Genomic DNA, 15972 nt, shown 5'->3' with positions numbered 1-15972 from the left:
CATTATCTAAGCAATTAATACTTTATGAATACTGAAAAACACTTAGAAGAATAGGTATTTCAGGTATTTTATTGCATGGCAACACTATTTTTTCATTTTTTTCTGCTTCTGTAAAGACCCTAGATAATATTAATAGAAGAATAAGACTTTCTTCTTAAGCTTAACCTGAAGAAGCAACAGAATCTTAAATTTAAAATTTATGACTTGCAGATTGTTAGTGTGTAATTCTAGTGTTTAAATTTTTCAACTAGAGAAGATTGACTTCTGCTTCTCATCTGGATAACCAAGGAACTGAAAGTTTGACAAGGAGATCTTTCTACCAGTTTCTCAGACATTTGGATAGACTGTCCAAAAATAGAATTTAGATTACCTATCTTGTGAAAATGAAAACATTCTGCCTTTGGGGATAAAGGCTTTTACTTTTCACGTGAATGAAATTTGTTTCACTATATCTCAGTGAGCAGTTAAAAGGTGTTTTCCTTTTAATTACTCATTACCAATTTGGGGTTTTTTTGTCATTTATACACCAAGTGAAAAAGAAAAGAAAATATAGGCATAGGAGTGGGAACAGAGTGGAGTAATGACAAGTATAGGGGAAACTAATCCAGAGTGGATAAGACCCGAGTCAATGGTTTTAAAAAAACAATAATACAAGGGGGGAAATTACGAATTGTGGTTGACTATTTAGCAGTTGCTAGTGTAAAATAGGCAGAGGGTTTTAAAAATGTTTATTTGCATAAAGAATTTTGAGGAAAAGTTGTATATGGCTATACAAAAGCATGGGGGTTTAACAGAAATTTTGATATGCAGAATTCTTTCATAATTCATGCCATCTAAACACCACTTTCAGCTGTATACCTTAAAGCTATTTCTAGAATTTATGCATGTCTTAATTTCATGCTTATTGATTCATTTTTCCAGGCAAAGTTCCAAATAATGAGCTCCAATTTCTGCAGTTCTCTCTTCTCTTGCATTTGTTCATTAGCACCTGCAAGCACAAATGGAGTGACCAAAGAGAAACAAAGCATTTGTCTAAACTCTGTAATACCCCACGTCTAGAAAAAGGAAAGGTAGAAAATGTGCAGGTGTTGCTGCCTTTCAGCAGGCCCTTTGGCTCAGCCCAGATAGAGGAAAATCTCAATTATATCAAAACTGCACCTGAGTCTCTCCTGACTGAACTCCTACTAGTCCTAGTGCTTTCTTGGGACTAAGTGTAAATTATGGCTTAGCACCCACCACTCCTTATATGTAATGCAACCAGTAAAAAGAGAAGGCAAACATGTTTTGTTCTGTGACTTAATTTTTCATGGGTGATTTCTGAATGCTAAGTATCAACAAAAAAGCCTGCTATTTTAAATTTGTGTCTAGCATACGTAAATTATACTGTAAGTTTGAGAAAATATTGCCAACAGTAAAGGGTTGTATTTATGCCATCTTTTCTAGTTCAGGCCTTGAAGGACAGTGTCATGGGCCCACAATGCAGCATAGGGTATGTGAAAATCCTTCTTGTCCTGCTGGTGTGCCTGCCTTTAGGGACTGGCAGTGCCAAGCTTTCAGTGTCAGATCTTCATATCAGAAGCATGTGCACCAGTGGCAAGCTGTCATTGATGATGGTAAGTATAAACCATCTCCCTTGTTCTCATAATCTGTATATATGGCTTATATCTTGTTGATATTGTTGTTAATCAAGAAAGATGTAGTTAGAACTAAAACAAACAAACCTCAAACCCTATATTTTTGGTAAGTTATTTTAATTTCATAGATAAGATATGGTCTAGCATATTTTGTCCTTTATTCCTATTTGTCCTTCCTAGTAGGTAATAACTACATTTGAATGAAAATCCAGTCAGCTTTTTCCTTTTTAATCAGAATTATAGTATGAAGTGACTCAGAAATACAGCTTTCTGGAGTAATGCTCCACCATTAAACATGCCTATATCAGTTATATTTTTTACCTACAAAGCCAAAGAGATGGTGCAGATGTTGTGAGCCTTTGTTTTTGAGGAAGGAGAAAACTTCTAGCTCAAAATTTGGTGTATTTCACATATCAGTGTTTGAATTGGCAGCAATGTGTAGATAATGTATACTCTGAAGTTAGGTAAGATTTCTATAAATCCTAATACCTATGGCATACAAAGTCCTGGCATATTGTATGCATGCTTCCATGCAAAAAACTTGCTTACATACTAGACCATTAGGAAAATGGTCAAGTGGGAGTATAGTAAGACCAGAATTACATTATCTGCAACAATAATGTTGGTGTAAAGCATCAGTGACTAGAAAACAAATTCCTTCTTGCTAGAAAAGTGAACAGTAATTTCCACCCCACTGAATTTTCTGTAAATTCTCGTGGTTTAATTTATTTAAATTAGAAGCAAACAAAGAAAAAAAGTACAACAAAAACACATCAATTATGAAAACAGTTGACTTGAGAACTTCACAAAGTCATAGTAAGCTGTAATAAAGAAAACCTGAGAATGACACAGGAGTACTGTCAGCATGTGTTACCAAATTTTAAGGAGTTCATTACTGTAAATTGTTTTTACTCTTGAAACAATTTATCAGAAAACATTAGAAAGCATTGAAGACTGGTTTTGCTATCAATGCATTATAACATATGCCTAACTTAAGAAGGTGATATTCTTTTCTTCTAAGCCTTTTCTCAAGGTGCCAAAGGAAAACTTTTGATGCTATTTTCATGAGGCTGTGTGTTAGCTCATTTAATTGTAAAAAGAATTCTCTCCAACTGTTACAAATGTACTTATCAAGTACATTAGTTTTGTTTTGTTTTACTAAATTCGTTTTAGCACAGGAATGTAACATTTGTATCCTAAAGGATTTAAATGTTTAAGTTTGGCTTTGAATAATATTTCCTTCAAATGAAAAAATCTTGACAATCTCCAGTGCTATCTTAATGAGTACAGATATAATTTTGTTCTGAGTGATCCTCTTATCTTGAGATGTCCCTCAGGAAAAACAAAAGTGGACCAGCCAGAGAATGCCAGTATCCCAGTATACATTATTCTCAAATCCTTAATTGTTTGCTCTCTTACTTAACACTAACTGTGCACCATGTCCAAAACAGCTGCTGTATGTGATCTCCTGTAGTCTGTTGAAATTGTCTGGGATTGTTTAGTTGCTGTCTCTTTGAGTTCAGTGCTTTTAAAATAATGTTTAGGTCATCAATCTTGTATTCTTTAAAAAAATAATCATACCTGTCTAAAGCCCCCAGGGAACTTTGAGGTTACTGTTTAAGGAGGATAACTGGAATGCAGAGGGCATAAACTCAGGCTGCTTTTTAGCTGGAGATGGCTTGTGTCTGACTAGCTTCACATGCTGGCAGAAGAGATCACATCTGTTTATACCAGTCCTCTAGTGATACCCTGAGGCTCTGTCAATTTTAGTAATTTAAATGTGCCCAGACCACTTTGTGTTGTGTAAGTCACCTGGCACAAAACTCCTCTGTCTGTACTTTTCTTCTTCTTTGCATGCTAAAACTGCTTTTTTGAAAAAGTCCTTTGCAGATGGCAATTTCCAGTCTAGACTGAGCTGGTGCTAGTTAGCAAATGCAAAAAAATGTGGCATAGACTGTTTTACAGTTCAGCTGTATAGACAGTAGAATTCCAGTGCCCCTGAATGTTTCCTGGAACTGTTTAATTTACTAATAAAAATGCAATCCAGGAATCTAGAAGTCAGTATAAAGTCAGAGTGGCATAGATTGTGTCCAAGTGAAATCAGTTTCTGGTTCAGGGTTGATCTTTTATTCATTTAAAAATCTGCAACAGATTTAGGAAGAAGTTCTGAGTCAGTATATTTGCTAACAAAGATATGAAAAAATCCCGTCATTCTGTACGTAGTTGACTCCTGAGAAGAGATTTAGTTTCTTTTATTTGCTGTTATTTTCACAGTGGTGAAACGAACTTCATTGTTTATGATGTGGCCTTTAAGAATACATTGATACATAGGATATAACTACATTTTTATGCTCTTTCATAATCAGAAATTATTTACAGAATATTTTAGAAATTTATTGGAAAATTTCTTGAACTTTATACAAAAGTCAGGAATATTTCCAGGGGTTTTGTGTGGTGGTTTTTTTTTTTTGTTTTTTTTTTTTTGGGGCGGGGGAGGTGGGTGGTTTGTTGTTGTTTTCTTAATGTTAACTTTGTAAATTCACATATTTTTCTTCCCAGGGTGTATCAGTTGTTTCATTTTTTTTCTCCTTGACCTGCAAAGTTAGGAAGTCTGGAAAGTGTTAAGTTTATGTTTTAACCAGTATTTATAATCTGCCAGAAATACAGGAGAATGAAAGTATAGATTACAACCAAAATATTCCAACAGCTGTAATGTGTATATTCTTAATTGTAACAATGAGCATGACATGCGTACTGCGTAGGCCAAGTTTATAGCAACAGCATGCTCGAGGATGAAAAAAAACCTCAAGTTTTTGAAACAGTTAAGAAATGGATCAAAATCTTTTTCGTTTTCCCTGTATCTAAGATAACTTCTTACACTAATGTAGCTGCATGCTACACACAAACAAGTATCAGTTTTAACAAGAGTGTTGATGATAATTCTGTATTTCTAAAGTTCCCTTTTCCCAATAATGCACATTTTTCTGTCCATTGCTGCTACAGAAAAGCCGTGTGCTTTATTCTGTTCACCGGCTGGAAAGGATCAACCTGTTCTTCTGACAGAAAAGGTGATGGATGGGACGTCCTGTGGCCAGCATGGGCTAGATGTCTGTGCAGATGGTAGATGCCAGGTATGAGTTACTTGTTTTGTACCTGGATATACAGGTACACACCGAGCATACATATATGTTAAGACTTTAAAATGTTTTCATTTCATATCAGGCCCATAGATGTTGACTTTATTGCTGTTGTCAAACTACCCCTGATATTAATTCATAGAAATGTGTCTAACAGTAATGTGGAGATGCTTGAGTAAACTTGTGTTAAACTGAATGCTTTTTAGCAAAAAATGGGTATAATCTATATTTACATTTTCTAGAGCTGCTTATGCCCTATTCAGAAAAGGCCCTTAGGCTGACATTAATGGCACTTTACCATTGTAGGCATAGCAAAGAACTGTCCATATTTTGAGTAGAAAGCAGGAGAGGCACATTGCGTTCTCTTAGTGGGAAGACCTGTGGGGTGTGTGTTGCACAGTGGGTTTGATGTGCCACAGGTCCCACCAGGAGATAAGACTGCAGCTGTGTTTCTCTTGGAGAGCAGCTGGTAGACTTAGCCAACCACATAGGAAGAATGAATGCAGCATTTTACATTAAGTCACAGGGGAGTTTTCTATGGGACAGGTCTCTGCCATGAGCTAGTGCAACCCTCATTCTCAGCAGGGCTGGGTCATGCTGGCTAGGCATCTTGAGGAAGGGTGAGGTACCTGATACTAATAGCAAATTTATGAAAAACGTGGTCTGTGTCTCAACAGCTTTTATTTTCTTCTCTCACAGAAATTTGGCTGTGATGGTATATTAGGATCTCTGGCTCGTGAAGATCATTGTGGTATATGCAATGGTAATGGAAAGTCATGCAAAGTTATTAAAGGTGATTTTAACCATACCAGAGGAGCAGGTAATGTCTTTTTATTTATTTCAAATATTAAAGAAACAAGTGGTTTTTTGATTACTTGGAGCATTGGGAAATCTGAAAAGTTATATGCAGATCCTCATAAGAACTTTAGATACAGCTTTTTAAAGATGATAAGACATTGAGGATAAGAATGCAGAAGTATTTTCAAATTCATTGCGAAGTTTTTTCACATTATTTCAATTGCAAAATGAAGGCACTATCTTACGTTAGGATACATTCTATTTCATAGGAGAGACTGATTTTTAAGGGGTATGAGAAATTAGATTTATGTTTTTAGCAAATAAAGTGTTGTAAATTCTTTTAGTGTTTAACTTTATTTAGTGTTCCTCAAAATAAATATCCAAATTATGATTTTTTATCTAGAGTAATGCTGTCAGACTAAGCCGGGCAATGAAAAATCATAATGCTAAATGCATGAAGAGGTCTAATATCTCTTTATTACTCATTATTTTATTCTAATAATAGCATATCACAACAAGCCGATCAATTTTCTAATGCAAAATAAACATCAGATATCCAAATGATGCTGTGATCTGTCCTGTGAATGGGAATAGCTTACTGGCTCCAGAACAATAATGTTGACAGAGCAGAGAATTGAAATCCTAATAATGTGCATATTGCACCATGTATACAAGTATTTTTGTTGAAACAGCATTTGACCAAATATCAGCATTTGTTTGCCCATTACACTTTCAGTTTCCTGAGTAGAAAATGTGTAGAATTTAGAGATGGCAAGTAAATAGCATCAAAAATACTGTAATTAGATGCAGACAGCATATTTTTGAAAAATTAAGGTCTTCAGTGGATTTTAGACTGAAGTATAGTACTTTAGGCAAGAGGAGAAAGGCATAGTCTTCAAATGTTTATACCTGGCCCTCTCAGGCAGAACGTAAGGCAAATCAAGGATCCCCAACCCCAGGTGAGTCTGGAGGACTACAAGATATAAAAAACAGCAAAGAAGTTTCCTGCTAATAAAATCATATTATGTCAGCTCTCTTCAATTGCTAATGTGAATATCCACACACTTCCAAGCTTTTTTGGGGGGCTGTGTCAATCTTCAATATTGTGGCATTGCCATATTAACACTTTTGTAAGTTGTTTTGCTTCTCAAGAAGCTGTAAACAAAATTTAGAAAGCATTATTAGCTCTTACAGAAATGAAAGATGCTGCTTTAATTTTCACATTTCAGGGTTATTGAGAAAGTATTGTAAATGCTAAGTATTTTGTTGTAGAATATCACATACCTACACATAATAAAAGATGAGTCTATTTTTTCCCTTTGGGAAGTTTACCTGGATAATCTAAAATACGAGGTTTTTTATTAATGACGTTCCTGCCTGTACAGTGGTTTCCACCTTTGTTTCCTTTTCACTGTGTTTTACTCAAAGCAAATTGTTCAACATCCTCTCTTAGTCCCACTCTTAGTCCCACTATCAAGATACAATCTCAATTTGAAGCAAATACGTAGATTTCAAAACCAAAGCCTATCATAACAGGGTTTGAGTGTGTTAAATTAAGAAGGAGAGGAGCAAAAGATACATAAAAGAAGCTAAAAGCAAGAGGATGCTTATATTTTAGTGTCATACCATTTGTCTTTACATGCTGAGTGAAGTTGGAATTATTTTACAGTCATCTGGTGGTCATGATGACACTGAACTACTTAGCCAGAAATAACTTCACCTGCTCCAGCCCCCATCTCCAATCCTCTCTATTTATTGTTATGTTTTACTGTGCCATACCCTTTTTATTATGTAGCATTGTATATCTGTTATGTATAATGCACAATTCCATAGCTTTTCTTCAGTTTTGCAAGAATCTTCAAAATATTGCTATGTAAATTATAACCTGCTACACTTAAAAAGCAAAATAGGGGAGAACAAATGAGAAATCATACAAGATGTAGTTTTCTGTGCTTTTCTGGTTTTCTACTTAACTTGGGACATCTGGTCTCATGTTTAGGTTATGTGGAAGCTTTGGTGATACCTGCAGGAGCAAGGAGAATCAAAGTTGTGGAAGAAAAACCAGCTCACAGTTATTTAGGTAAATATTATATGTATTTTAGTGTTAATGTCCTGATCTGCTCAACACTGAAAAGTGCAAGTTAAATATGCCTTTGTAATTGAAGAAAGCTTTGATTAGAAAAATAGATCTGTGAAGGAACTCAGCAAATTATTACAGAACTATTTTTCATATAGGTCTTCTTTTGGATTTTTGTCTCATGATTTTTAGGGAATATAACAAGCGGTGTATTTAGATTATGTAAAAAAATGTCTGTGTATACTTGCACATTTTTAATTTTTCATATGGAAAGTACATTAAAGCTACTGAAAAGAATTTTGTGCATAGAATAATTTGTACTCAGAAAACAAGAAGACACTGGGCATCATGTAGCAGCTCACTAACAAAGTCAAACGTAAGTTCTAAAATTAGCCTGAAAAACCAGAAAAGTATTTCTTTGCACTATTTTGAATTGTCTGAATCTTCTAATAGGCAAACTTCATCACAGTGATATTTTTCTTTTAGTTTTTCCATTTAACTGAAATTGTCTTTCATTGATTTAAAAAATAGTTTATCTTTTAATGACGTCTAAAGAAGTTGTGTAAGAGAATACACTTTGTTATCATTATTGTTACAGGGATTAAGCAAATATATGAAATTTCATAATTGGTATTGTTTTGTGCAGTGCTTAAATTTAAGAGAGAGAGATAGTATAAGAAATACTATTTCTCTCTCTTAACATAGTATGAGAATTGGGACACTGAAAAATTTCCTGGTTTGGTCACTGTTCTTAGTTACATTCATGAGAAATATTTACATTTTAAGAAGTGTTTGAGTATTCTCAGTGCTTCAAGTGAGAGATTGTTGAATATAGAGAATCTTAATTATAATGGTTTAGGTTATCAGTGGGTGACTGCTGGTTTGCCTTGAGGCCTGCACCTTCCCAGGAGGATTAGAGATCTGGAATATTTAATTGTTCCCCAATGAACTGCAGACATGGATATGTAGTAGAGTTAAAACAATAACTGAAGTTTGTCTTTCTATTGACATGTGCAGAGAATAGAAATACTATTATTTTCTATTTTATTAATAATGTAAAAATAAATAAATAAATAAATGCTGGCATTTTGTTTAGGGAAATTTATTCCTTCTTCGTAAGTAGTGAATTGATTTAATCCTTACCCCACAAAAGGCAAAAAGAATGAAATTGTTTTTATACCCATGAAGTAATGTCAGTCATGATGCTCATTTGTGAAAGTTGCAAATTAACTCCTAGTTGTTTGTTACTTTAATTTTGTTTTCATTAATTTTACTGGTTTATATCTGAATGAGAATCTGCCAATATTTTCATGCAATATCTTTTGTTGAGCCTTATACCTTATTTTTTTATTTTTTAAAGCCTTTTTGGGCACCCAGTAACAGGTCTGTTGCCATATCTTGAATTAAAACCTTTGTTGTTGCACTTTTTTTTGTTACTAGCGCATGGTATTTAAACTTTCTTCATTTACAGGTTATTTTGAAAGCATCAGAATTTGAATTGCAAAGGAATAGTTTTTGACTAGGCATAGCATAATGAAAATTTTGGGGTGAGAGCTTAAGTCTTTAATCTTAGAAACAAGATTCTTCACAATACTGTGGTTAAAATGTGAAAGGTAAAACAGATTAAATTCTTTCATGTTTCTGATTGTTTTTTTATTTTACAGTTCTTTATGCTAATTTTATGTGGCATCATACTTGGTTCTGTACTTGAAATTAGTCAATGCAGGCCAAGACTATTTCTGTTTAGTCTAAAACTTTCCTTTGTAGAGGACCTCAGGAAATGGTTGAGAGCCTAGGGGTAAAAATTAAAGACCAGGCCAACAAAGGAAACTTCTTTGTGGGAGGTTACAACAGGCTGCCTAACCAAGCGAAGCCTGTTGATGAAGCGCTCTTACTTCAGCTACAGGAATCATCATGCTCATCCTCTCTGATCTGGCTCAGTAATTGCAGTAACCTGATATCTACTGGAAAAACAGTACACCAAGCTGCGGACAGTCCAGGAGACTCTTGGAGTGTAACGAGGATAATTTCTCAATTAAGACTATAGACCAGAGTAACAGTGCTCCTAGATCTTGCTGATTTCTTCCCAACAGAGATGAACTGTTCAGAGAGTTGGTGGCAGCAATGATCATGCCCTGCTGGAACTCATGACTTTTAGGGATATGGGCCAGGTGAAAACTAAAGCCAGGACTTTACAAGAGTGACCTTTCAGCTGTCTAAGGAATTGATAGATGGTAGCACCTGGGAAAATGCTCTTGGGTATACCAGAGCAAAACAGAGCTGGCAGCTCTTTAAAGATTTAGGATAATAGTTTTCAGTAACAATTAAGGATAATATTTTTTCCTAGATTGCAAGGGTTCTTGATTATTCCAACATATAAGAAATCTGGCAAGGAAGGCAGGAGAATAGCTTGGTTGAGTAAGGACCTCCTGGTAAAACTAAAGTGTAAGAAGGGAATGCACAGGCAGAGGAACCAAGGACATACATTCTGGGAACTATATGGGGATGCTGCTCATATATGTGGGGATACATTCAAGAAAATTAGGGCACAGATAGTGCTGAATTTGGCAAGGAGTGGGGGGATTAATAAGGGTTTCTACAAGTTTTTAGTCAGAAAGGGGATAGTAAAGACAGTACACACACCCACAATTCACACTGAAAAATAAGACAGGAAAAACTAATGACTATGGGGGTGGAGAAGGCTGCAATGCTTCACAGTTTTTTGCCTCAGCTTCAGTAGTAAACACTTTTTCCACATCTTTCAAGTCCCTCAGCATTAGGGCAGGGAATGAGGCAATGAAGTTCCTCCCATCATAGATCAGATTTAAGACCACCCAAGGAACATGAGCATACAGAAATATATGGGACCTAATTAGATGCATCTCATGGTCCTGAGGGAACTTGCTAATGTAGTTATCAAGCAATTCTCAAGTATATTTGAAAAATCATGGCAGCCTGCTGAAGTCCCCAGTGGCTGAAGAACAAAGACTATTACACCATTTTTGAAGAGGATAGGATAATAAAGAGGGCACTGTCAACTAGCAATCACTCAGCCTTAGCCCTGCTGTTTTTAAAAATTACCTAAATCTCAAGTCTTTATGTTCTTAATGCAGATTGAAAGGACACCTAATTACCTGAATGGAAGTGAAACAATTACTTCCTTGACAAAAAATATCAGTGAACCTACTTTCATTTAGAATTGAATTTCAAATATCTTTTACATTTTCTATATAAAAATAAGGGTCAGTCAAAATGGCATTACTTTGATACTTTTCTGGAAATATGACTATATTTTGGACAAAGCAGAAAACAAAATTCATGAAGTTAATACATTGGAGTGATTCATCCATATTAAAAAAAAATTGATTAGTAGGTACTGATTTACCAAGTGGAGGACCAGAACCACAGCACTGCTGCTCCCCACTGAAAAATGGGAGATGCAATAGCTGACTTGTGATTTGTTGTATCTGTCTGGCTGTGTAGCCTCTCACACTCGTTAAAATTAGATGGGTGTATAGTCCTGGCACTGTAATCAAAAAACACATTGCACTCATCACCATCATTAAATGCCATTGTTATGATGGCTGTTTTATGCTGTACAGAGATACAGATGTAATTAGTCCCCTCGGTTTAGCACTGAAATTGTGGTTGTGGTTAGGCTTTCACAGTCCAGGTTTTCTTTGGTTGCCTTTCCAAGTGTAGGTGTATTTTTTGAATTACCTGAGAGGGTATCTTTTGTTCTGAATGTTCTTCCTATTTTGGGTTACCTTGTACAGAGCAAACTCCTCTGTCAAAAGTTAAGAAGAATAGGAATATATGTGCAGCATGGAATAAAACTCAGTGAACTTGCTTACAGAATGGGGTGTGACAGAGTCAAGAACAGAAGCTGCACTGCCTGAATCACTGCCTGAATCCAAGTCCACATTTAAGGCTTGAGGACACACTTTCTGACTTTGTCTAAGACCAGTGACTCATATGAGGAATCTGAAAGCAGAAGATGCAAGATCTGGCATATTTCTGTGTTCTGAGCTGGGGTTCCAGTTTCCTGCACATGTCTGCATGCTGTGGCACACACATTCATTTTAAAAACCAGACAGAATGATTTCTGTTGCTCTCTGGGGAGAGGATGCTGCTCCATCTGAGCAGCATGACCCGGCTAGACCTTGGCATGTTCGAGTGTATTTTTTAAATTTCTCCACTAAGAGGATTAGCCCCAACAGTTTGAACACTAAATAGAACTTAATTACCATTAACAGTTGGATACTTAAACTTAAAATACCCTTTTTTAAATCTTGTAGAATCACTGGTTGTTTTTAGTACGAGACTGTTATACAGTGTTAATGGATTTTATAGTCTTAACATCTATTACACAGTGCTACAGTTGTACACATCAGTGGTGTCTTACTCAATTGGATTCCTGCCAGTCCATAGGCCTGTTGCCATTGTTTCCCATAGAAACAAAACATAACAGTATAAATATGAGTAGAAGAGGACATGATTACAGGAGTGACTCACATTAACTTACAACTTTAAAAAGGGAAAATTTGGAACAAGTGGAGGTTCTCTTACAGCAATCTGATGCCAAACATGCAATTTCAATGAAGTCAAATGTGTAAAATTTCTTGTACAGAAGGCGTCTTCAAGGGTACTTCACATGATTATTCAAAACAAATTGGAACAAAATAAAATAAAGTAAAATAAAATAAAATTACAAATCCATTTGCTACAGAAAATGGATTCAATTTACTCTATAAAATGTAAATTTTACTCATGTAGAATTTTTTGTTCTCAGTGTATGGAATATCTTACCTGGCTTGATCATATTTTTAAATATAAATTAGATCAGCATGAGAAATTATTCAGTGAAAAAGAACAAGCTTTTCCTATTTATTAGAAGCATACAATTACATGTTGAAACTGTATAAAGTCTTATCAAATTCTAAGGTGCAGGAAAGGCAAGTGTAGTTATTAGAGAGGAAAAAAATTTGAACTAGAATTTTTTTGTTAAAAAATTTTAGCTTAGTTCCACAAATCTTGAAGAGTCTCTTGTGAAAATTGTGTTTCCCATGCTTTTATGGATTATAGAAATGACCACCCTGGGAACAGAGAATAGTTCCTTTTGCCTTAAAGTAATTCAGTGTTCAAATTAAGAGTTGCGCTAGAGCCTATCAGTCTTTTCAGGCATTAAAATGCCAATGTTAACTTCAAGTAATGGTAAATACACACGATTTTGCGAGGCATTCCTTACAGAAGGTGTTTCTGAAGCAAATACCAACTGAAGTTCATGTAAAGTAGGATCCATAAATATCTTTGCAATCTGAGTTAGGTGAATTTCACCTACTTTTTAAATTATCCAAACAGGAAGTGAGAGGAGAATAAAATCAGTATTGAACAGGCACCTTTTATATTGTGCTTTTTTCATGTATTTTGCAGCTCTTAGGGATGCTGGAAAACAGTCAATCAATAGTGATTGGAAGATAGAGCATTCTGGAACATTCAATATTGCTGGGACCACAGTCCATTATGTTCGGAGAGGTCTCTGGGAGAAAATATCAGCCAAAGGTCCCACAACATCACCCTTACATTTACTGGTATGATAATTCAGTTTTTTTACTTGATTCCTATGATACAGCATAGTAACTAATATTTTTTTCAGACTTCTCAAGAAAATGAGATCTATGTAAGATATACCTGCTTTTGTGTTCACATATATATCTACAAAAGTGGGAAGGAGGCGGTGAGGAGAGAGAACTGTCAGCCTTCTTGTAAAAAATTGCATTTAAATCCAAGACAAATCTTTGTGTTGTTTGGGCAGGATTGAAGGTCTCAGTATTCCTACAAATGTCATAAAAAGATGATGTGCCAAGTAAGGAGAGAAATTCAAATTAATTTCAGGTGATTTTCTGAAATTTCTGGCTGACTACAGCACAGAATCACCATTCCAGAATTGCAATCACCAAGTACTCTGCGAAAATGTCGAATTTTGATGCATCTCAGTGTAGGAGAGGAAAAGTTAATAGCCACCATAAAGAAAAAGGAAGAGCTGATAGTGAGGTACTTCACAATTCAAATCCTTTAAATTAAAGGAATTTTCTTAATAAAGCAAAATATGTTTTCCATTGGCTTGATTTGGATACTCTAATTAATTTCTTCTAGCAAATCCTTTAGGAGGGCTTAAAGGCAATAGTCATTGCCCTGCAAGTTAATTCTGTTGTGCTTTTCAAGAAGATCTACTTGCAGCTTGGAGTTTGTCTTCCATAGTGTCTATGTATTTCTTTCTTTGTATCTTGCAGGTGCTGCTCTTCCACGATCAGAGCTATGGTTTACATTATGAATACACAATCCCACTGGATCCTCTCCCTGAAAATCAGAGCTCTAAAGTACCAGAGCCCCTTTTCATGTGGACACATTCTACCTGGGAAGACTGTGATGCTGTATGTGGAGGAGGTAAAATAAAAGAAAAAAGTACTAACACACACACACACACACACACACACACATACACTCACACATATATATATATAAAATGAATATGTATACAATATGCATGTATATACACAGAGCAATGTCTGTATGCAATATCCACCTATATGTATAAACACTGCGTGTTTATATATAATTACAATTCTGATGGTCAGTGTTGTATATTTAATACTAATATCCTCATTGTGGTTTGTATGCTTCCATACAATGTAGACATATGTCAATCTTATGCTTTCTGATTGCATTAAAAATTCTGTGATAGCTCTAGGAAAAGATTCAAACTAAAAAGTACCAAAAGATGGTAATGAAGGAACAAAATCTAGACTAAAAAGCAAATTCAGGACACAGTTTCCAAGAAGAAATACAAGTGCAAGAGCTAGAACAAGAATAGAAAGTGCATTCCACTCTGTATTTGGAACTACTGAAGATAAATGATCTGTAAGAGACATTTCAAACCACAGAAAAGCTGAATCCCAGTCTCAGATCAAATAAGTACAGTTAGTAACATGAGTTGAGGATGATCCAGAAACATATGGAACAAATATTACAACAGCCGATATTAGTATGCTGATGTGATATTTTTCCTAAGTTTATTGAAAATAAAAAAGTGATTTTGGAAGAACAAAATATGACTCTGAAAACAAATATTGGAATATGAACAGTATTGATGTAACAAAAGTCTTTCAAACTGCTTTCTAGATGTTATTTTTAATGAAACTTACACTTAAAAAAAAAAACGCTTCAGAGGCTTTTTTTAAATAAATGCAGTGTACAGTGATGTGTTCATACCTTGTGCAATTGGTCAGTATGTAAACACTGTATTGACCTGTCTTTCATGCTGACAACCTTGATGGTCGTGGTTGCTCTGATCAACAGTTCTGAAAACTGCCCTGCACCTTGTGATTGAATAGGAAAGCCTGGAAATGCTTTTCCTACTCATAACATCAGCATAAAGAACAGAGTGTTCTAGCTCCTCTGACTGTGTGAAAAATCCTGGTGTCATGAAAGATTGCTGTAGTTTCCATAAACATGCTTTTTGTGGTTTGGTAGGAAAGCTCTTCCCTAGAAGGGATTTTGTTCATGGTGCTAGTAGCATCCTCTGATTCTTAATAGTGCATCCCATTTTACTTGCGAATTCACACTTTTTGCAGTTTCCTAAGGTATTCAATTTTAATGCTACTACAATCTGTTATTATTGCACCAGATATTTCTATCATCTGCAGAAATCTTAAAATGCAGTATGTCAGTAAATTATTCTACATTAATGCTTAAATAAATATTTAAATGTTTTACTCTAATGTTTATAATTTTTTTCTGTTGTAACTGGTCTTCATTTTATGTTATTGTCTTAAATAGCTGAGTTATTCCCTAGAGTTCCCTAGAAGGTAAATATTCTGAAATGCTACTGAAAGATTTTTCGTAGTTTAGACAAAACTATTCTCACTTTTCTTTTACTTTCTGGCTTAAATATCAAGCAGTAATGAAATCAGAATACTGCAGCTTTTACCCTGTCTATTTATGATTTAAATTTAACATAAATATTTTGATTAATCTGAATAAATAATAACACAATTATCAATAGTTTTGCTTAAATGCTCAAAGCATGTGTCAGGATAAAACTATTGGTGAGGCCATGTGGTTTTGTGTATGTTTGTATATGTGACTGGTCTGTGACCTCTTGTGTTGCAGAAAGCTTTCCTTGCGTGGGAGAGAATATGAATACATAGATGTATATATAAGTGCAGAAAGAATTGTCAAACATTTCAAACGCTGTGATATGATAGATTAGTTGCATGTGCTCTCACGTACACAAGCACTGTGTAAAAATGTCAGCAGTGGTCAT

General features: G+C 35.0%; 1 protein-coding gene across 1 annotated transcript in view; it reads left to right on the top strand.

Moving 5' to 3' along the window:
* Positions 1-15972, top strand: part of ADAMTS19 (ADAM metallopeptidase with thrombospondin type 1 motif 19) — a 126618-nt gene that overhangs the window by 86319 nt on the left and 24327 nt on the right. Inside the window, exons 13-18 of the mRNA XM_030258105.4 lie at positions 1444-1613; positions 4638-4765; positions 5471-5591; positions 7569-7649; positions 13080-13237; positions 13940-14093. Of these exons, the coding sequence (XP_030113965.4) occupies positions 1444-1613; positions 4638-4765; positions 5471-5591; positions 7569-7649; positions 13080-13237; positions 13940-14093 (812 nt within the window). The remainder of the gene's footprint in view (positions 1-1443; positions 1614-4637; positions 4766-5470; positions 5592-7568; positions 7650-13079; positions 13238-13939; positions 14094-15972) is intronic.

Source organism: Taeniopygia guttata, chromosome Z, assembly GCF_048771995.1.
Source record: "Taeniopygia guttata chromosome Z, bTaeGut7.mat, whole genome shotgun sequence".
Taxonomy (NCBI): domain Eukaryota; kingdom Metazoa; phylum Chordata; class Aves; order Passeriformes; family Estrildidae; genus Taeniopygia; species Taeniopygia guttata.
Note: the sequence above shows the minus strand (reverse complement) of the source record. Positions and strands in the feature narration are given on the sequence as shown.